Source organism: Dasypus novemcinctus, chromosome 4 (assembly GCF_030445035.2).
Source record: "Dasypus novemcinctus isolate mDasNov1 chromosome 4, mDasNov1.1.hap2, whole genome shotgun sequence".
In the NCBI taxonomy this organism is placed as follows: Eukaryota; Metazoa; Chordata; class Mammalia; order Cingulata; family Dasypodidae; genus Dasypus; species Dasypus novemcinctus.
Genome location: NC_080676.1, coordinates 26,083,906 through 26,108,038, shown reverse-complemented (window position 1 = coordinate 26,108,038; position 24,133 = coordinate 26,083,906). Strand labels below are relative to the sequence as shown.

The following is a 24,133-nucleotide window of genomic DNA, read 5'->3' as shown; positions in this document are numbered from 1 at the left end:
AAACATGTTTTGTCTTGGGGCAAAGTCCCCTCTGACTGTACACCTGTGAAACCTACAAAACCATTTATCTGCTTGCAATATACAAATGGACAAAGGATAAACATTTTCATTATCATAAGGAGAAACTGGTAGGGAAACATGAGTCACAGATTCTTTACAGTTCATTACCTGCAGTGAACTCCATTCTATTTCAAAATCTGAGAGTCATTCTTAAGATGATGGTTTCTTCTCCCTGGGGCCATACAGGGGCCGCCCTTCCCACAGGCTTGCCCAATGGCCATTTTCTTGGTTCCACCCTCATCAAGCATTTGGGTATTGACCAAGCTCCAGACCTCATGCTCCAAATGTGTTGGGGTGATGGCCACACTTCACCCAATCTTTGAGTTATAGTCTTATCCCCTAGTACACTCAAGTGAAGACAACATCCTCCATAACCCTTGGCATAGGGGCCCAAATCTCTCAGAGCAATGAGTTGGCAACATGGCCTTCCCTAATCCATGGGGGGCAGGCCAACCCCTCTCAGACCTACGGGATGTCGACCTCAACCTCCCTAATCCCTGGGGAATGTGCTTCATCCTCTCTGTGCTCGCCCTGAACATCAGGTGGGAATATCCATGCTCTTCAACTGTTGGAGTAAATTCACCCTCTCCGTACACACAGGTGGGGTTCCTCTTGACCTGAGGAGATGTCTTAATTACAGATTCCAGTTTCCATGGTTTTCCTCTTGAAGTCATTTTCCCCCTCAATCTTTCCCTTCCATGTCCCTTTTAGTCCAAGCTGATGGTGGTTTTATTCATACAGCTCTCTCAAAAATTTTGTGGGTTTAGCTTGCAAGAAGCAGGGGTCCAGGCCATTAGACAGTAAGACTTTCCACAAGTCTTTCCTAGATAACTATATCTTCAATCCTGCATTTACAAGTTCCAGGTTTAGTTAAGTCCTCAAATGGGGCACTGTTGTCTGGGGTCTTGATTTCTAGCAGCTTGGAATTTCCGGAATTAGTTTCTGTTTTCATTGTGCCTAACAGTTCAGTTCTCAGTTTATCTCCTAATCTAGCATTTTACTATAAGCTGCAAGAAGAAGTCAAGCCACACTCTGAGTTTACTTTGGAAAGTTCTTCAGCTAAATGCCCAGGTTCTCCATTTTTAAATTCTGCCTTCCATAAAACATCAGGAGTCAATCTTGCTAAATCTCTGCAACTTTAAAATATAGATTGCCTTTCCTCCAGTTTCCAATTATAGCTTCATCATTTACTTCGAAGGCATCATAAAAAGTCTCTTTAGAGTCCATACTACAATCAACAGTCTCTTCAAAGCTCTGTAGGTCTTTTCTACCAAGCATGTCAGAATTTCTCAAAAAAATACACCTTACCCATTTATAAAACTGTTCCAGCATTTTGGTAATTGCAAAAGCATGACTCTCTGGTACCATATTCTGTATTAGTCAGCCAAAGGTGTGCTGATGCAAAATACAAAAAATTGGTTGGTTTTTATAAAGGGTTTTTATTTGAGGTAGGAGCTTACAGGTACCAGGCCATAAAGCATAAATTACTTCCCTCACCAAAGTCTGTTGCCACGTGTTGGAGCAAGATGGCTGCTGTGCTGATGACTGCAAGGGTTCAGGCTTCCTGGTTCCTCTCTTCCCATGGCTTGTTTTTCTCTGGGCTCAGCTGCTCTGCTCTCTCCACAAGACCAGCTGTAGACTATCAATTGAACAGCATGTCTCTCTTCCCAGGGCCTCTGCCATGTCTAACGGAAACTTCTCTCCTTCCTCACATGTCTGCATCTCTATGTATTTACTTCCCAGGCTCCAGGATCAAAACTCTCTAAATCCTCTGCCTTGTTGTTTTCTCTGCCAGTCCCCACCCACCCAAGGGGCAGGAACTCGATGTTCTACTAATGTGGCCCAATCAAAGCCTTAATCATAATTGAATCAAGTAAGAGAGACACTCCTGAATTCAATACAATTTAATGTATCACTAGCCCAGAGGAGCAGACCAGTTTACAAACATAATCAGTATTTCGTTTTGGAATTCATCAATAATATCAAACTGCCACATGCAGTAATAGTTGTTTCAGGCAGGAATCATTGATGGATGCTAAAATTTGTGGGCAAGTGTATGACGAAAAACAGAACATTTGAAGACTTCAAAATATCTCCATATGAAATTATTATTAATTTAAAAAGAAAGTAATTTTACAGAGGTTAAGCATAGTGACATCACTGTTAACTAAGCAGTCAAAGTTAACATCACCAATAATGAGACACAATGACAACATGTACATCCTGATAGGGTGCACTGAGAAGGACGCCATTCTCCTTCTGTGGTATTCCTGCCAAAAATGTATAGCACCTATGTAATCATGTGAAGACATTAGCAAACAAAAATGGAAAATATTCTAAAAATAGCTGGCAAAAAAATAGCCAGTTATCAAAAGCTGTCACAGATTGAAGGAAAACCAAGGAAACACAAAATTAAATGCATGGTGGCATCAATTTGAAAGTAAAAATAAAAATAAAGCTGTGATGGAAGTCGTACTGACATAAGGACAGACATATTGACCAATGGAATCAAATTGAGAGTTCAAAAATCAACCCTGACATTTATGGCCAACTGATTTTTGACAAGGGTGCCAAGTCTGCTCAATGGGGAAAAAATAGCCTCTTCAACAAATGGTACTTGGAGAGCTTCAGAAGAATGAAGGTGGGTCCTATCTCACATCATAGACAAAATCAATTCAAAATGGATCAAAGTCCTAAATAAGAGAACCAGAACTATAAAACTCCTAGAAGAAAACAGGGAAGCATCTTCAGATCTTGTGTTAGGCAATGGTTTCTTAGACTTTTTACCCTAAGTACAAGCAACAACAGGAAAAATACATAAATAGGACCTCATAAAAATTAAAAAATTTGTGCATCAAAGGATTTTTTCATGAAAGAAAAAAAAGAAAACCTACTCAATGGAGGAAATATTTGGAAATCACATATATGATAAGGTTTACTATCCAAAATACATAAAGAAATCCTACAACCCAACAATAAAAAGACAAACAACCCATTTTAAAAATGGGCAAAAGACTTACATAGACATTCCTCCAAAAAAGATACACAGATGGCCAAAAGCACATGAAAGATGCTCAACATCATTAGCTATTTGGGAAATGCAAATCAAAACCACAATAAGATATCATTTCATACCCTCTTGAATGGCTACTACTAGAAAAAATGGAAAATTACAAACATTTGGAAAGGATGTGGAAAAATAGCAACACTCCTTTATTGTTGGCGGGCATGCAAAGTGGTGTGGCCACTGTGGAAGACAGTTTGGCAGTTCCTCAGGAAGCTAAGTATAGAATTACCTTATGACCCAGCATTCCTACTTCTACGTATAAACACCAAAGAATTGAAAGCAGGGACTCAAACAGATATTTGCACACCACAGTTCATATGGCATTATTCACAATTGCCAAAAGATGGAAGCAACCCACATGTCCATCAACTGATGAACAGATAAATAAAATGTGGTATAATACATGCAATGGAATATTATTCAGTCATAAAAAGGAACAGCATTCTGTTACATGTGGCAACATGGATAAACTTTGAAGACATCATATTGAGTGAAATAAGCCAAACACAAAAAGATAGATATTGTATGAACTGACTGATATGAACTAAGTATAATGAGGAAACTCATAGAGTCAGAAACTAGAATATAAGTTGCCAGTGGCCAGAATGGGGAGCGTTAATGGAGTAGTTAATGTTTAAATTATACAGAGTTTCTATTTGGTTAATAATAAAGTTTTGTTAATGGATGGTGGTGATATCTATGCTGTCATTGTGTCTTATTATTGGTAATGCTAACTTTTATTGCTTTGTTAACAGTAATGATGCTGTTTTACCTCTGTAAAATCATGTTCACTACATTGTGAACATAATTAACATCACTGATTATATATTTGAATTGGTTAAAAGGGGAAATTTCAGGTTGTATATATGTTGCTAGAAAAAATTCTTAAGAAAACATAAAAATGTACAACACAAGCAGTGAACCCTATTGTAAACAACGGATATAGTTAATAGTACAGTTATGAAAATATTCACGAATTATAAGAAAGGTACCACACTAATGCAAGGTGTTAATAATAGGGTGATATTTGGGAACTCTGAATTTTATGCGTGACTTTTCTATAAACCCACAACATCTCTTAAAAAATGTAAAAATTTTAAAAATAAAAAAGCTGCAATGGGGAAGCAGATGTGGCTCAAGTGATAAGGCCTCTGCCTACCATATGGGAGGACCCAGGTTTGATCCCTGGAGCCTCCTGGTGAAAACGAAGAGAAAGTGTGCCTGTGTGGTGAGTCAGTGCCCATGTGGTGAGCTGAGTGCCCACACGGACAGCCAAGTGCCTATGTGGGTGCCCGCATGGTGAGCCAAGTGCCCATGTAGTGAGCCTTCTGTGCCCACACAAGAGCCCACGTGGTGAACCAGTGCCCGTGCAGTGAGCCAAGTGCCCACATGAGTGCCCGCATGATGAACCAGTGCCCGCGTAAGTGAGTCACGCAGCAAGATGATGATGCAACAAAAGAGAGGTGAAGGGGAGAGTCAAGGCGAAGAGCAGCAGAGACCAGGAACTGAGGTGGCGCAATTGACAGGGAACCTCTCTCCACGTCAGAGGTCCCAAGTGTCGAATCCCAGTGCATCCTAGAGGAGAAAGATGAGAAGACGAAAAGAGAAATAGATACAGAAGATCACACAGCGAATGGACACAGACAGCAAAAAAAACACAACAGCATGGATGAGGAGGAGGAAGGGTGGGGACGGGGAGGGGGAGGAAAAAAAGATGCAATGGAAGGACGTCCTAGGCGCTGTGGGTTCTGCTGGGAGTGACAAGTAATTTGATGTTGCTGGAGCATGAAGCGGCGAGGGTCATGGAAGCAGTGATAAAGTAGAGCTGCTGACAGGGCCTCTGGCTGATGGGCCCAGATGGGTAATCATGATTTCAGCTTTATAGGTAAGAGGGATGTACCGAGGGATATAAGCAGGAGAGCACTCCTATTTGGTATGCACCTTGGTGAGACTATTCAGGCTACTATGTCCCAAGAAAAATTGCTAGGACATTGGACTTGAGATAGAAAGATGAGGGATCCAGTCTCCAAAATGGCCCCAGGTAATCCCCATCTCCTGGCATTCATACCCTCATGTGGCCCTTCCTGACTGCTTAAAGACTACACCTCTCAATTTCCCTTGCATTTATTTATTTATTTATTTATTTATTTATTTATTTAGGTAAGAGAGTAAAGAGTTTATTAAAAAGAGTTTATTAAGAGTTTACCAACAAGAAAACTAGAAATGAGGTCATGTGATCCTATTACTAAATTCTGGCTAATGGATTATAAGGAGAAATGTATATAATTTTTTAAAACTGTCTTTAAATGGAGGGTGTATCCGTCTTTGTCCCTTCTCCTTCCTGCTTGCTAGAATGTGGATATGAAGGTTGAAGCCCAAGTGAAACATCTTGGGCTATGAAGTGAGCCCATATATTGATGGTGAATTTACAAGATTGAAGGAAACTGTGTCCCTAAATCACTCTTTCAGTCCTAGAATGCTTATTTCTGAATGGTTTTCCATCATCCACAATGAACCTAATAGTGACTCTGTTTACAAATGGGAATTTAAAAATGCACATTTAGACTACACAAGCAAACCATTCTTTTATATGGCCATGTGATAAAATCATCTCTATTAAGTACAAAAGCAAATATCTTCTGAATTCTTTTAGCTGTCAAACTATATCAAGAGTTAAAAAAAAAAAAAAAAAAAACTTACCTGCCAGGGCTCAAAGTCAGGTATATATGCACAGGTGTTTCCTGGAACAAATGGCCCTTGTCCTTCTTCACATCTACTTAGATGATCTAGGGCATAAGCCATAGCATACACAGCTTGTTTGACGTTGTTTGTAATTCTTAGCTGAGACACATCCAGGTAGGTATTTTTAAGATCCTCCAACTTCTCCTCTCCAGTGCAGAATGTATCAGACATGGCATATAATCTGTCCTCTTTACCTGTCATATTCTTTCTGTGGTCCGTATTGTATGGAACACTACTATTGGGCCATGTACAGTTAAAGGCAGTTTGCCAGAATTCAATGGTCAGGACATCATTTGGATCCTTGCTAGGATGTATATCATAAAGAAACTCCTTTAATCCTGGTATATCAGCTCTTGATATTGCAAACCCAAGACTTCCACCAAAATATGGGAAATATTCAGGCTTTGCAATGAGGGCGGAGGTGATCCAAGCTTCGCTAGCTATCCACGTTCGGTCAGTTATGTTATGGTAAACCATCTCCAGCACAAAAGGACTGAGGTCAATATCAGATGCATAAAGCACAATGACTCTGGCAGTGGAATGCTTTACAGCATTAACAGCTTTTTGCATTTTTTCATAGGAATAGATCTTGGGAATAATTTCAGAGAATGCAATACAGAGTTTGGCACCCTCCATTATTTCCTTGAAAACTTTTACTCCATATTTTCCATAATCATCATCAGCTGCTATAGTGCCAATCCAGACCCAGCCAAAGTGTTGGATAAGATTTACCATGGCCGCCGACTGGGCCTTATCATTGATTATTGTGCGAAGGTAAGACGGAAACTGGTATTTGTCGCTAAGAGCTGAACAGGTAGAGGCATAGCCCACCTACAATTGAAAATATTCATGCATTTGTTACAAAGCAATAACCAAATCTCATATCACACCATCCCTGAATATTCTTATCAGAAAGAGAGGGAATGTAATGGTTCTTCTCCCTCTGTTCCCACCTCAGTCCATAGACAAAAGAGCTTCTAATTCTCTCCCTACTCGGAGAGTTGGGATTGTTGAAAGAAACATTTTGGCCTCTCTATTTCCGCCCTTTTCCATTCCACCCCAGGCAAGTTGGAGGAACTAGTTACTGAGAGAATGGCATTCAACGCACCACCTTCCACAAATGGGGCCACGGCATCGAAAGGGAAATCATGGGCTTTTTCTTTTATGTTCCCCTGAGACTGAGTGGGTTAAGTCTTCCAGGCTCTCTCTCTCAGAATCAACTCCTCATCCATCCAGATGCTGAACTGAGTTGCCTTTGATTCTATCCGTACCCCCACCCCCCACACACTTAACCTTTCTCTCCTTTTCTCATTCCCTGTTTCTCTCTGCTAGGACTTCTGAGTATGCAGATACAAAGACATAGATTCAGAAAGGCGGTAGGTTGCTCCTCTTCAACCTCAGGTCTAAGCCATGTTCTCCAAAAAAGTTACTAGAAGCCTTCTTTTTATAGGCACTTGCCTCGATGGATGAAGAGGTACTTTTTCCTATTGGCCATTCATCCTTGTGTGTTCATTCTTACAGTGAGAATAAATTCTTGACAGTCTTAAATGCATTTCTGTCGTAGCTTACCCTTAATCTTGCTGGCTTTACAATTTAGAATACATCACACTGCTCCCATCCATCCCATTCCCATCCCAATGTGTTATTAATACATCACCTACAACCTATAATTCTATAGCTCCATGACTTTCAATTCCTTCATAAATGCCAGAATATTTCTATTTTCACCGTTCCCTACCCCTTCTCCTATTCTCATTCCCATTGGTGAAAGTTTAACTCCTTCTTTGGAACCACTTAAGTAGCAACATCATGGAGGTCATATGTTAGAGAGAAGCTAGTTTAGGAAGCAGAGACACTTGATTTCCAATTCTGGATACATAATTGATTAGTGTAGGCCTTAGACAAGTTATTTAAACTTTCTGAACCTCAGTTTCCCCATGAGTGAAATCAGGTAATGATTTGACATTTTATGGTTGTTCGGTATATTAAATGAGATAGTAAATGTGAAAGTGTCTATTGCATAGAAGATTTTTTTTTATCTTCTCTGTGGATTCACTATGAGGATTTAAATGAAAAAGTCTATGTAGAGACATGTCACCAGTGCCCAGCCTACAGTTGGGAATCAGTGGAAGATAGAGCTCACAGCTGCAGCATTTGAGCCGCAGCAAGCCCACAACCAAGCTGACAACTGCCTCAATCAATCCTTCATCTTGGTTCTGTTTCCAGTATTTTCTGTTCCTCCTGTATTTGTATTTGCAGTTTAATAAGGAACAGTAGAACTGACCCTTTTACAATTATTCAAGTTCTCCCTTTTCTTCAGTTACAGAAATAAACTTTATCATCATTCACATTGATGAACCTTCCTTAGAAATAATTACAGTCACTTATATTTTCTTAATAATCCTTTTTTCCTAATCTATACTGACATGAAATATGTCACTGTCTCAGAATTTAAAGACAGTTTAAAATAATCTGTATATTTAGCATTCTAAAACGTCAGCTATCTTGTTAAATTCCCAGCCCATGTTCAGTAAAAGAGCTACAAGGGTCATGAATAGTAACCTTTAATGCAGGCAATGAACAAAAAGAGTTCCTTATGCAGTCCGCAAGTATTTGTTGATCAGCTGCTCTCTGCCTGATATGGTGCTAATAGAATGTTGTGCCTAGTGGAACAGTCACATGTAAATCACTGGGTCATAAACTTAAGCCAAAAGTTAAAGCAGGATACTAAAGGATTGAGAAGAGTCTCAAAGTGACCCCAAGTAGGCATCACTTCACACTTGATAAGGCCTGACTGGACAAAGTAATTGGGGACAGCATCATCACCACCACCCCTGTTTGTCTCTGCAGCTTACCCCATCCTCACCTAAGTACCTTAACATTTGCCGCAATTTCCACACACATAGCTCGTGTTTCCGTATAAGTTAGTACCAGTCCCAAATTCTGAGATACCTGAGGTAAATAATACAATCCTAGAAGTCTGGAAGCAGCAACTGATAAGGACGAGCCGCCAGATCCAATAATTCCTGCCAAATATGCTCCAGTACTGTTTCTAAAATTTGGCTTGTTTTCTTCCTGCCCTGTAAGGAACACCAACGACGCTTCCATCGCTTTGGAGATGGTGTAACAGTTATCGAAGATCTGGTAGCCCAGAGTGATGTTGGGCAAAATATCCTTCCTCTCATTAATCTCCTTGATCGTGTGGATCATGGTTTTCAACCAGCGGAATCCCCGAAAGTTAAACCTGCAAAGGAAATACCTTTTGTGAGGCCTTAGTCAGTAGGTGATTGTTTAGGGACAGAAGCAGCATTTAGTTGGGGTGGTGATAAGACCATTTTGCCAGAATGATATTTAATACTTGATCAGTTCAAATATAAACAGGATTCATTGTTGATTGGTTTGGTTTGGGAAGCATTTTTTTGAAAGTCTTCTTGCTCTCTATATCTTTCATAGAATTGTATCATCTCCCAAAACTGCTGATAACCTCAGTTCACCAAAATATTTCCACACTCACAATTCTCTCCACCATGCTGTGCACCCGCTAATCCCTCGAGACACTTTTCCTCATTCATTGGAAGTCCCTGGTGTCATACGAGTCTTCTTTCATCTCCTCACCTTCCTATCGATTTCTCTTGTTTTCTTCTGGACATTAATAATAATTATAAACAGTATGAAGATACATGAAAATACTTATGATAAGAGTAAATAAAAGCAGCACATACTTGCCATGATTTCATTGCTAATGTTGACAGCTTTTTAAATTTAAAAATTCCCCCCTTCCTACAATTCTCACATAAAGCCATCACTAAGAAGCCTCTTCCCCTTCCCATTCCCACTAACAAGTAAAAATATTTCTCTTGGAGTCCATCATTGCATTGTTTCTCAATTCCTTCCCTGTTAAAAAAATAAATACTCTATTCCCAACTTTCTCAGGAAGCAGATTTGGCCCAACAGATAGGGTGTCCACCTACCACATGGGAGGTCCAAGGTTCAAACCCGGGGCCTCCTTGACCTGTGTGCAGCTGGCCCACTCGCAGTGCTGATGCGCACAAGGAGTGCCCTGCACAAGGGTGTCCCCCGCGTAGGGGAGCCCCATGCGCAAGGAGTGCGCCCCGTAAGGAGAGCCACCCAGCGTGAAAGAAAGTGCAGCCTGCCCCGGAATGGTGCCGCACACACGGAGAGCTGACACAGCAAGATGACGCAACGAAAAGAAACACAGATTCCCGTGCCGCTGACAACAACAGAAGTGGACAAAAGAACATGCTGTGAACAGACAACAGAGACACAGAGAACAGACAATGGGGGGATGGGGGGGGCAGGAAGGGGAGAGAAATAAAAAATTAATTAATTAGTTAATTAAAGTTAATAGCTCACATAGAATGTTACATTAAAAGAACATTACATTAAAAGAACGTTAAGAGGTTCCCATATAACCCACACCCCACTCCCCTACTCCCATCATTTTTGTAAATTGTATTTTTTTGAAGATATATACATCACAAAAAAGGCGACATTATAAAAAAACATAAGAGGTTCCCGTATACCCCCCATCCCCCCGCCCCGCTCCTCCCACACTGACAACCTCCTCCATCATTGTGGCACACTCATCGCACTCGGTGAACACATTTTGGAGCACTGCTGCACCACGTGGATAATAGTTTACTCTGTAGTTCACACTTTCCCCCCATACATTCAGTGGGTTATGGCAGGATAGATAATGTTCAGCATCTGACCCTGCAGTATCATTTAGGACAACTCCAAAGTCCCAAAAATGTCCCCTCATCACATCTCTTCTTCCCACTACCTGCCCTCAGTAACTACTGTGGCCACTTTCTCCCTGTCAATAACACAATTTCTTCTATTAGTAGTCACAAAAGTTTTGTAGTATTATATCAGTAAGTCCATTCTAATCCATATTTTATTCCTCCATTCTGTGGGCCCTGGGATGTGATGTCCACTCCACCTCTAGATCAAGAGGGGGCATAAATTCCACATGGATGATGATGCAGTTCTCCTGTTGCAGCTGCAGGCACTCCCAGTTCCCTGGTGTGGTGGTTGTCCATCCTCACCTCCCTGTCAGCTGACCTGCATAAGTCCAACGAACCAGACAGTAGGAGTTGCAACTTTGCTGAGGCTCAGGGCCCAGATGGCACATGGACAGTCCAGAGATTCAAGCCTCCTAAGTATACACCATCCCTAATGCCAACCACAGGTTCATTAAAAGTGACAGAAGAGGCATGTGTAGAAAGGTCACATCTGAGTCCAGCTCCATCACACTCAGGGACACAAATTCCAAAGTAGGGCTCACTGCCATAGTAGTGAGCTCCAGAGCTACCTGTCATGACCATATCCCTGTGGGTCTCCATAGTCCTCAGGAGAACCAGTACCTAGGGTTGTTTCCACTTCAGTTGTTTCAGGGTCCTCCTGAGGAATGCGTAAGCGTGGCCCCTTTGATGACCTCCTGATTCTTGTTTGAAGACTCTAAGCCATATAAACTCATTTGACTTTTCCATTTCCCCCTTTTACTCAAGCAGACACTTTTTCTAAACCTTGTCTTCATTTAGATCAACCGAACAAAGAAGTAAAGCACACTCTTCCTCATTCCATATCGCTGTCTTTCTCTGTTATAAGCAATATTTTCAATGTAAAAGAAAAATCTTCCTCTTCAACTGATGGACAACCAAAACTCACAATTTGTTGAAACTGTGGATTTCAGAATGAGACTTCTCCTAATCCCAACTGGAATTTCTAAATCAGTTATACGTAGGCGGTCAATGACGCCAAAAAGAAATTATCATCAGATCAGACCCAGCCTGGCCCCTGAATATCACATAGGTAAACCTCCTACAAGGATTCTCACACTGGAAGGAAAAGTTTCATTACATCATTGGAGTTGGATACAGATAGAAGGAAACTTTTTTACAATTATGGGTGAAAATGAATTATATAATTCTAAATTAAAGGGAACTATATAAAAATTTTTAAATATGGGATGTTATTAATACCCCAAATCTGTAAGTGTATAATGATGGATGCATGTGCTGGGAAAAGCTTTAGCCTGGAATGCCATTCAGATGAGCAGTTTGGGCTTTAGTCAAGCAGAGTATCCACAATGGTGCCTTGCATTACTGATTCAGGGCAAGAAACAGGCTTTGAATGACCTGGACCAGATTAAATGAGTTTCATACAAAATATCAAGAATCACAATGTCAACAGACTTCTCAGCAGCAATACTGAAAGTCAGAAGAAACTGAAGAAGTGTTTCTCAAGGGCCCCTCAGGATTATGGTTAAAGTTAAGATGGAATAATCATATATATCTCCCACTGGTTAAAATTAAAATCCCTTAACAGAACACAGAAAGAAACTATATCAGACAACTTTGAAAATTAAATAAGAACAGAGGTACTAGGTAGAAAATCAAAACTCAAAGAATGGCCTAAAATGTGGTGACTTCCCAAGGGCTTTTTTTTCTGTTATTGCTGTTTTAATTGTCACATTTTGCCTCTCAAATCTCCCAGCTTGGACTTGAGAGCAGCCCAAATCCTGGAAGTGCAAAAGGAAATAAACCTAAAAAGCACCAAGAAAAACCCCTTCTTTACCCAGAAGCCAGGTGGGAGCCTCAAGGGGGACCCGTAACAAGCGGCACTCCTGTGGCAGCAGGAAGGGGGGCAGCAGCCCCACATGCCCTTTTCCACGGCCACTTTGCCTTGGGACAGACCCACTGACAAGAAGAAATTACACAACAGCGTGGAGAGGCTAAAGTCCTGGATTTTCCAGCCAGAGCAGAAATTATGTGGAGCCAGAGACTGTGGGAAAAGTCATGGAGAGGAGCAGTTGGAGAAAGTGACCCTTTACACGCATGGACGAAGTTCTGGGCTCACTCCTGGGCAGCTCATGTGTGGCACTAACTGGAACCAGCTTAGCAAAGACTTTGAGAATTGGACTGTGGTGTAAACTACTGCTCAGATCCCATGTTGGCCCCTGGATGGCACACATGCAGAGCCAACCATAATAGCAGAGCAAAGAGATTGGAAACTAAACTGGGGAGCAGACGTGGCTCAAGCAGTTGAGCTCCCACTTCACACATGGGAGGTCCCAGGGTTGGTCCCCGGTGACTCCTGAAAAAACAAACAAACAAACAAAAACAAATCACAAACAAAGCAAATGAAAAAACAACTCAGGGAAGCCATTGTGGCTCAGTGGTTGAGCACTGGCATCTCACATACAAGGTCCCAGCTTCAGTCCCTGGTACCTAAAAAAATAAAAAATAAAAAACAAACTGCCACTGGAACTAGTACAGAAGGTAAGTAAGGGCTTGCAATCTGGCCTTGCCAGGTTGACTTTTTACTGAAACAAACATACAAACAACTTCTCCAGAAGATTTTACCAGGACCCAAATCTTATAATACTCAAAATGTCCAGGATAGAATCCAAAAGTACTCAATATATGAGAAAGGAAAATCTCCTAAACAATTCTCAGGGGAAAAGACACCAACCTCAAGGTGGCTCCGATATAGGAATTATCAGAAAAAGACTTCAAAGCAGACATTATAACCATGTTCCATGCAGAGAGCACAAACCCTCTTGAAACAAATGGAAAGACAAAAGTCTCAACGAAGGAAGAGAAGCTATTTTAAAAGTGGACATTTAGACCCGAAAGCTCAGCTCACCTCTTGGTAAAGCTGCCCTGCTGGTCTAGGCCTAGTCCAGCCACTGGCTTGTCTCAGCACTTCCTCCACTTCTTCTGTTACGATGTCATCCTGATGACGGTGGTTCTCTATGTCCCAGCCCTGATACCCCCCAAGCTCCTTTCTCTTGTAAGTTTCCCTTGTTTTATTCCTGCTTCTACCTGCCTTTTCTGTATAGCTCATTGCACTTGAACATGCATTCCCTTTGACAATGTAATCAAGCTCATGCAAACTTTCCATACCTAAGGTAATGTGGGGCAGTGAAGAATTCCCCAACTCTGGTCCTTGGAAAACTATTTCCATCAGGCATTATAGATAGACAACAAAAGAAAGAGTTCTGTTGTCAAATAAATTTGGGAAATACTGCATATTTCTCTCCTTAGATATTCACATTGCCAATAGTATGTTAAAAGTTCTACAATGTCTTACTGTTTACCTAAATTTATTTGCCCCCAAACTCTTTTTTCAAGAAGTATTTATCATTTGTAAAATACTCTTAAGGTGGGAAAAAGAAAAAATCACTTGGCTGATTCAGAGACCTGAAGTAAAACCTCATATCTGCCTTATGCTTACCATGCAACCTTGTGTGAGCCACTTAACTTTTCTGAGCCTCAGTTTCCTCATCTGAAATATGTGCATTACATCATCTTCAACTAGCTGCTATTAGGATTAAATTAGATGTCTTCTGTACCCAAGACCTAGTTAGCACTCAAGAAACATTAATTCTCTTCCCAAGACACCCCTATAAACAGGGCCAAGTCCAAATTTTGTTCCCTTTTTTCTCCTAATGGCCAAAACCCAAAAAAATACCAGACAACAAATACAGGGAATGATTTTTTTTCACAGAATTTTATGAAAATGTTGAAATCAAAGCAAGGTCCTCTCCTAATTTCCCTTACTTCAAAATTTCCTCTTCTTCCTCTCATCATCTGCCTTCCCCAAACTTCCATTCCTGCACATAAACTAGAATCAGGTGAAAAATAACTTATTCTGAGGTGTGAATGACTGGTAACCATCCTCTACCCTTCTCACTTGCAAATGAACTGTTGAACTTTTAGGACTAAAAGGCAACTTAGAGGCTCTGATGGTGACTACTAATGCTCACCTAACCGTATTCACCGCTCCTTCCTGAATACACAAGAACACTGCCCTTCCTAACCTCATAGAGTTAGGTGGGAACTCTCATTTCTAGAGAGATTAAAGTTTGTGTGTCCCTTCATACTTTCCTTTCCCCTGCTACAGTGACAGTAGAAACTACATGTGGAGATGGCAACATCATACAAGGGAAGGAGGCAGGATTCCTGAGTAACTAGATGGAGAGAAGACCTGACAGAAGCACACTGGGCCTTGTACTAGTGAGAAATAAACATTTTTTATGCTAAGCTTCTGAGCTTTGGGGGCATATCTTTTGGAGAAACTGCTGGCTACTTACCCTGATTAATACAGAACATTTCTATTTCAAACTTTATGTTTAGTGTCGGAGGAAACTGGCACCCGATATTGACACTTCATACTACAGAAAGTTTAATCTCCTTTTTCAATCTCATGAACATTTTAGCACCATTTGGTAGGGGAGGAAGTTTGGTAGGAGTGAGGTGGGAAAATATGGAATTGTGGGTAGTTCAGGTCGGATGTCAAAGTTGATATTTCTACTGAGGCACTAAGTACAATAGATAAAATCTTAATTTAGATTCCACAAAATGCAAAAATGTCAAAATAGGTGCTAAGGACTGGTTAGTAGATGGCTCTACCCCATAAAGAGGATAAAAGAAAAGACTCAAGAGATTGGAAATAATGGGACCATTTGTGAAAAGATTCCTTTGAAGATAATTGCAGCCATTTTGTGAGTCCCACTACATGCCTAAAGAAAGGTTGTAAGATGCTGCTTTCTGTCCACTAACTTAATGAGAGAGGTTCTCAGAAGACCATTTGGAGAGCTGGTAGGTGTTCCTGGCAGGGCTTCACCTACAGTTATGCAGACCGGGCACTAGAATGCTCTACAGAACAGAGTTCATATTTTAATGAAACTAAACTGATATTATCATTTTCTGGAAGATGTCAACAAAATGTCTGAGGAAGAAAGAGATTTGGATAATTCACACAAAGGAGATTTTTGGGCTAACCACAACTTTCCTCTGCAGTTGTAGACCTGTGACTAGGCAGTGTCTGACCAGAGGATCCTAAAGAGAAGAGTCTGTGGGCACTGGGTAAGGAAGCAGAGCAGAGAGAGGGGGAATTGCAGGAACATTTGAAAGGAACAGAAAAACTCCTTTGGCTCAAAATCTGTGGCCCCAAAGCCTAAATGTGGAACCCATAATAGGGAAGTCAAACAAAAAGAGCCTGGGTGGGGTGAACTACAGGAAAATGAGAAATTGAGCAGAAAGGCAGAGCAGCTGGTCAAAGGAGAGCCTTGCTCTGTCATGAGAATTCAAATTGAAGGGACCCACAGGGAAAACTGAAGAACTCACAAACGTTCCTCTAAGAAAGAGGGGCAGCTTAAACACCTGCCTGGCCCGGGGAGCTTGAAGGCATCTTTTGACAGCATGAACCAAGTACGATCTTCTTCTCTCCTTTTCCATTTCTCCCTCCTGACATTCCAACTCTAGAGGGGCCAGAAGCAGCAATGAGCAGGTTGGGAGAGAGGAGCAGAAGAGACTAACCAGTCTCTTCCTTTTTTCATTAAAAAAAGAATTATTGAATTATATCACTCAAACATGAATATACATAAACAGTAAGTGTAGAATAAAAGTTGTAAACTTACAAGACAAACACACTTTGCATCATAATAGCTCCTGTACATCACCTCGCCACCAATACCTTGCGTTGTGAAACATTTGTCAAAAATTATGAAAGAGCATAGGGAAAGTATTTCTACTAACTATAGTCCATTGCCCCCTCTTTTGGCAAAGGGTTGCCCACCTCCAAGTGGCCCAGGCTAGGAGTGGGGAGAAGATTTCACTATAAGTCAAGTTCGAAATTTGTGTTATTACCAAGGATCAGAGATTACAGGATTGAGGCTGTACCCTGTGAGCTGACGGGACAGTAAGCATGTCTGTTACACAAAAGTGAGCATGAAGCCAGAAAGTTGCCTGATATTGTCTCCATCCCAGGGCACAGAGGGAAAAAAAATCCCCACTAAGTTAATTTTTAAAGGACAGAGGGAAACAAAGAATAATTTTGTGTGCTTATTGTATTTGCAAACTGTAATTATTCAGTGTGCTGTCCATAATTGAATTAAAAACACTTTCAGGGGAGTAATGTAGCTCCAGCAGTCGAATGCCTGCCGCTCGCATACCAGGTCCCAGGTTCAATCCCCAGCCCTAGTACCTCAAAACAAAACAAAACAAAGCAAAAAACAAAACAAAACAAACTTTCAAATCACAATTTTGTCAAAATTGTACCTGGACAACAACTATGATTACAATGTTTTAAAGCCCAAACTTCCTATCTACAGAAGAATAAGCAGGAGCACTCCCCTGCATCCCTTTTCGTAAGTATATTCGTTTCCTAGGACTGTCATAACAAATTATCACCAGTGGGTGGATTAAAACAACAGAAATTCGTCAAGGAATGAACAAACATAAGGGGGGAATGCGACTATGGACTAAAGTAGATTTATTACACTAGCAATGGAAGAACTTGTAACATTGATATAAGGCAGAGTTTCTGAGGGGAGGGAGAGGAAAGAGTCAGTGTAACATGGGGCATTTTGGGGACATTGGAATTGCTCTGAATGACATTGCAATGATGGATACAAGCCATTATAAATTTTGTCAAAACCTATAAAACTGTGCAGTACAAAGTGTAAACTATAATGAAAACTGTAGTCCGTGGTTAGTAGCAATACTTCAAATATGTGTTCATCAATTGTAGCAAATGTACCGAACTAGTGAAAGATGTTAATGAGGAAAAGGATGGGGGAGGGAGGGAGGGAGGTATATGGGAATCCCCCTATATTTTCAATATATCATTTATGTAATCCAAGGCTTCTTTAGAAATTAAAAAAAAAATTTTAAAGAAGAAAAAGGAAGTCATGACAAATTTGTCATCTGTTACCTATCTCTCTGCATTATTCGAGATCCAATGCACAGCTTATATTGTGTCATTGTCTACTGAAACACCAAAAATTAAAATCTTCTTACAATTAGAATTTTAGCTGTTTGATGTAACTCTATCTAAACAGGAATTCTCTTGTAAGTTTGGCAAATAAAGTGAAGCTTTAAAAAAAAAGTTAATATAACAGGACCAAGTGAAATGAAAAGTTGGATTAATATTGTAAAATCCACATTGTAATTCACCACTCTAAGAGAATGAATAGTTAACAGTTATACTGTAATATTTTTGCAGCCATGGTAAAGAAGATATTATATAATTTCTAAGGCACAACAATAGAGGGGTATAAGAGGATATAGGATTTTTCCTTTTGGAGTAATGTAAATGTTCTAAACTTGAGTGAGGTGATAACAGCCCAACTCTGTGATGAAAATGAGAACCACGGAGGGCACACTTTAAACAGATTGTACAAAAAGCATGGGACTGTGTAACTCAGTGTATCCTGTGGTGGAAGATGGACTGCAGTTAACAGATCAAATACCAGAATATTCTCTCACAAACTAAAACAAATACGTAATACTAATACAGGGTATTAAAAATAGGGTGGATTGGGGAGAAATATACCAAATGAAAGATATGGGCTACAGTTAGTAGTGATATTTTGGTGATGCTCTTGCAAAGTTTGTAACAAATGTTTCACAACAACGCAAGATATTGGTGGTGGGGTGATAACATGGGAGCTCTGAATGATGACATGCATGTTTATTTTGTAAGTTCACAATTTTACTATACACTTATTGTTTACATTTGTTCATGGATGAATGATAGACTTCAATGAAAAATTTTTAAAAGAGGAGGAAAAAAAGACAGAAATTTATTCTCACATAGTTTCAGGCCAGAGGTCTGAACCCAGGGTGCCGGCAGGAAGAACCCTTCCTTGCCTTCTCCAGCTTTGGTGCCTCCAGATGTACCTTGGCTAGTGGTTGCGTAACTCCACTCGCTGCCTCCATCTTCATCTGAGCGTCTCCTCTGTGCCGCGAACCCCCTTCTGCCATTCTCTTATTAGAGCACCGGTTATTGGATGTAGGGCATACCTGGATAATCCAGGATAATTTCATCTTGAGATCCTTAACTTAAGTACATCTGCACAGACCCTTGCTCAAATAAAGTTACCTTCACGGGTTCAGGGAGTTAGGACATGGACGTATTTTTAGGGAGCCAACCGTTCATTCCACCACCCCAACGATGTCCTGCTGTCTGGGAGGACCACCATCTTCCCCCATATGCTTTGTTCTGGAGGAAGATGATGGGCTGTAAGGGGAGATGCATACCTCCACCATCCCACCCAGATCGCTTGATCTCACCCAGGAGTTAGAGGACTGTGATCTTTAGAACCAGATCCATCACCTACAAGCTGCCATCCAAAGCCTAAGTTAATCTCAAAACTGGAATGGGAAATGCTTAATTACTTTACTTTGAGAATTCAGCCCATCTCAAAGCAGGCCAGCTGATAGAGAAAGTTCTACTATGTAAAAAACTAGGAGACATATTCTTGTACCCAATAGAATTGGTGTAAGAGGCCCTGTTTTACCCGTTAATGATTCAAGAATAGCCTAGATTTACACTGAAATATGTGTACCTGCTAATATCGTGAAGTATTTGATCATTCAGGCAAATTTTATTCATGAAAAAATTATAAAATTATTAGTAATATGTCACAGCTTGGATATAGGTTACCTTGACTGTTTTGCCCCATCTCCAGCCCTTGTAACTACTATATATTTTACATATTTGTATTGGTTAAGTCTGTCCTGTATCCTCTATTTGCTTTTTTAATAAAAAAGCACATTGCCTTTTCTTTCATGTATAATTAGGCCAAGGGCATAATGTAAACCCAAGTAGTAGTTACACAAATCCTGATTGCATTGATTACACAAATTCCAAATATCCCTGACACGGTGAATTATTTTAAAAATGGGATGTACTTACTTCTCACCACTATTTCAGCCACAGTGAATATGCCAAATTATTTTTTTAATAGGAGGGGTGGATTTCTATCAAATAAAATATGCATATTGGCTTTTCCATTAAGCTGTTAGCAAAATAGCCGTCTGCAGTTCCAAGGAAGGGTGAAGAACAAATTAACAAACTAAAATGATTCTGCTTAGGACTTATCAGTGCACTATATTATGACAAACTCTAAGTTTTCATTTTCTGTTATTGAGGACTTTAAAAAGTGAATGCTTCTGTGACAAATGGTGAACTGACTCTACAGTAATGTAGCTAGAACAATTCTTTTCAGCCTCTTCCCTTCGCTTACCTCTAAGAGCAGAAAAGAGTTGGGAGTTCCAGGAAAGAACAAGCAATGACTGACTGCAGTCCTTCCATTCACAACACACATTACAAGTTATTCATCCTTCTAAGAATATTTCAAACATGTAGCATGAAATATGACCAAAGGAAAGACTTTGTGATAGTATGGTTTGAATTATATAAGAAATTGCTAAAAAAAATTTATGACATGCCTTTACAATTATAATCACCACGCAACATCTTAGAAATGTTTACTATATAATGTGAAGCAAAAATGCCCAGTATAAAATCATGTTCACACTATGGTCACAAGTATTCAAAATTTATAGATGTGTTGGATAAAGGGCTGAGAAGAAATAGAAGAAAATTAAAAATCTGCTTTGTTACAGTGATAGAATAATGGATAGCGGTTTTTCTTTTAACTTCCGGTATGCATTTTATATCTAGAGTAAGTGTGTATGTATGTGTGTGACTTTCATGCCCAGAAATTTAACCCGTGTTTGCCATTTTACGACGGATTATGAGCAAATTCAGATTATGCCTCAGATTGTCCTAATGTGACCATCTGAGAGTAGGTTTGGAGAGGCAGAAGCCTTCCAGCAGCTGGAGGAATCTTGCCATCACCTCAGAAACAAGCCAGCATCCCCATACCGCACAGATTTTCATTTCAGGAGGCAACCCTGGGGCTGCAGGTCTGGGGGGAGGCCCGAGACTGTGCATTTCTAGCAAGCTCTCAGGTGGTGCGGTCGCTGCTGCTTTCTGGGGCACAGACCACACTGAGAGGAGCCATGTTTTGTATCACCCAAAACCTGCATCTTTTCTCTTTGAGCTACAGCAGTGGGAAAGGACCTGCGTAAAGCCAAGTCCTTCTGGTTTCTAAGCAATCCTAGAATGTCAACCTTAAAAAGATTGAAAAGGTTCTGAGGCCCAGAATTAGGAAGAACCTACCCTGAGCCCCACAGGCAGAGTCAGAGCAGGGCCGGCCGCAACCTGCTCCAGTCCAGACCCTACCCCCCCCAGCCACCACTCTGTCCCTAACTACCGGCATTTGAGGTAAAAAGAAGACAAAAGAGAATGGCTTACCCTTCACATTTTGCTGATACTGGCTCCAAAATAGACTCATTTGCTGGGATGACCCTGGAGTGGACGGGAAACTGTCCTCCAATTACAAGTGAGTGGTTTTGGGCATCTACATACCCATTCAAATCAAACTTGCCCAGCAACCGGCAGGTTCCTTCTTCCTCTTTCTCTTCTTTGCTTTCAATGCCCAAGTCAGCCAGTAAAAATACAAGCAATCCTAGAACCAAGCATTTCTTTCTGCTGGCCATTTTAATAAGGTGATTTCAAGGTAAATGAGCAGAGTTAAAATTCACAACCTATTCTCAAGCACCTTAAAACAGTGTCACAGGGAGCGTGTGGAAGTTGCACCCCAGGGGACTCCGCTTGCTGCTACTTGCTTATATAATTGTCACGCCTCAATCACAGAGCCTCACACTTCACAGGTTATGGATTTGGGCTAGGAGCTAAGTTAAGTCATTTGAAAAGAACCTCATAAAAATCTCTTTTGGGCTTAGTGATTACAGTGACATCGTAGTGGGTTTGGGGGTTAAAACAGCCTTCATTTAATTTTGTTGCCCCTATCTTGTTTATTTTAACATCAGCTCTGTTCACCCTCACTTCAGCCACCCTTGTGGGAGCTGCATTTGCCCCAAAGATGAGGTAGAAAAAGGTGACATCAGGCCAAGCTCTTTCTTGAGGGAGATAGAAAAAGCATAATAAAAAATCATGGGCTTTGAATTGGAGGACACAATCTGTGCTCTGCCATTTTTATCAATGTGCAGATGGGCAAGTCAATTCGTTCTCTGCACGTCAGTTTCCTCATCAGTAGCTAGGAGGATAACAAGCTGCCTTAGAGAAACTTTGTAATGCACATTAGGAGTTGAACATTTTTTGTAGATATCATCTTCTTTAACCTCCGCTTCAAGGTGAACACGTGCTGCGCTCGGCTACCTCTGCTGGTTTTGTCACTGGCTCAGGCCCAAAACCCTCCTTCTTCCTGGGGAATCCCCTTTCTCCTGCCTTTCTCGCTAGGTCACTCTTGGAGGTGTCCCAGTCTCTTCCTCCAAGTAGATTCCCAGTCTCCCAGTCTCTCTCTGTGTCCCTTCTCAAACATCTCGTCTTCGAGGATTAATTTATAGAGTATTTTCAGAACACAACCCAGCAATATGAATCAGGAGCATGAAGAACATTTATACTCTTTGATCATGTGGTTTTACTTCTAGGTCTTTATCCCAAGGAGCAACAGGGATTCACACAAATTTGATGTTTGAGGATATTGTGTACAACCTTATTTATAATAGTAAAAAGTGGAATAATTAATTAAACAATAGGGAATGTATTAAATCATTTAAGGTCTATTCACATTATAGAATACTAAGAAGCCATTTAAAGTATGTTTTAGAAAAATATTTATTGAAAGAGAAAAGCTCAAATATGCTTAAAGTGAAGATAACAGGTAGCAAAGCAACATATGCAATTGCATTCTAAATTTCTAAAATTTATAAATATATTGTAGCTCACTTATACTCATATATTTTCATTAAAAAGATTACAAGAAATCACTGCAAACCAGAAATCAAAACAAGGGGAAAAAATCGCCCTTCCAACCATTTTACCAAACTATTTTCACATCTCCACATTTATTTCCAGTCTAGATCCACACAAATGCAGTACTTTTAATGACATTTTGGTGATGGATTATGTATGGTTTTAATTTTCTTCTTTTCTATATGTCCTCCAACCATTTTACCAAACTATTTTCACATCTCCATGTTTATTTCCAGTCTAGATCCACACAAATGCAGTACTTTTAATGACTTTTTGGTGGTGGATTATGTATGGTTTTAATTTTCTTCTTTTCTATATGTCTCCCATGTTCTACAATATTCTTGTATTTCTTTTATGAACAGAAAAAATGCTCCTGTGAAAAAATCCCCCCCTCTTCTTTCTTTCCAACTCCCTTCCCAAGCTCATTCCGCTCCACACACTTCCACCTCCCCTGCTTTCAGATATCATTAACATTATCAGCCCCTAGGGCCCCCATCTCCGCTGTCACATAAAGGCCATCTCCTTCACCTCATCCCCACTGAATGATGACCACACATGTGTTGGTCAAGTGTAATTTCTACCTGACCCTGAGGTCCGAACCAAGAGTCCCTCTCACATTACTACTTCACTGATGAAACCACAGGCTCATGCCTCCCATCTTCCCAGAGTCAGCCACGCCTTCACAGAGTGACCAGGCAGATGACATACCCCCAGCCCCTGACCGATACTTCAGTCTTTCAAATGTTTGAGTAGCCTTAGTTTTCACAGGTTCCACCCTCATGCTTTCAAAGAGAGCTGACGAGACCCTCCCCAAACGTGCTTCAGACAAACCAAAAGGCACTTCAGGGTGACAGACCACACCTCACCAACAGCCCAACGAACACTCTCTTGAGCTGCAAGGGTTTAATCCGTGGCCTTTTCGGGAACTATCTGGAACGATGCCTCACTCATTTTTGGTCTCCCTTTCTTACTAGGAGGCAGCTGCTTCTAAGCAATTACCCCTCTTGTTGCTAAGGGTCACCCTTGCACAAAGGTATGTTTATCACCAAAGCTGATTTGTCTTACTCCCTTGGGCAAAAGCCCTGCTAAGGATCATACAAAGCCGTTAAAATAGATTTTTAAAATGTCAATGATAACAAAAACTAGCATTTCACAGCATTTACATTTTACAAATTGTTTTCACATTCACTATTCTTCCTCTAGGGCAGAAACTAGATTCATGAGGTTTCTGATTTGTGCAGGGGCATCTGGTACCCGGTGGTGATCCAGGATTACAGTATCTTTAACCAGGACCACAGTGATTACATCCTCCAATTGCAGCTGAAGTTATCAAAGATGAGACAGAGAATAGGAAAAACAACAGCAGTGCTCCCAGGTAGAGGGTTTTTATTAAAAGCACAGAGGTTGAGTCTTTTCTTTCTTTTCTATGTTATTTTTTAAAATTAAAGTTAATAGATCCGGAGGTTGATTCTTAACATCTCCTTTCACCCACATCACACCCTACATGACTGGTTTTGTTTTGGTCACTTTACAAAGAAAGAAGCATGAGTTCACGTGGCTGAGTGTTCGAGCAGGTAGTAAAGCCCACGTCCCTTCTGAGGC

The 24,133-nt window shown here is 40.6% G+C and overlaps 1 protein-coding gene across 1 annotated transcript in view; it reads right to left on the bottom strand.

Annotated features, from left to right (window-relative positions):
* Positions 1–24,133, bottom strand: part of LOC101438961 (vomeronasal type-2 receptor 1-like) — a 61,227-nt gene that overhangs the window by 13,097 nt on the left and 23,997 nt on the right. The window contains exons 4-5 of the mRNA XM_023587640.2: positions 8,822–9,113; positions 5,828–6,700 (exon numbers count right to left, since the gene is read on the bottom strand). Of these exons, the coding sequence (XP_023443408.2) occupies positions 5,828–6,700; positions 8,822–9,113 (1,165 nt within the window). The remainder of the gene's footprint in view (positions 1–5,827; positions 6,701–8,821; positions 9,114–24,133) is intronic.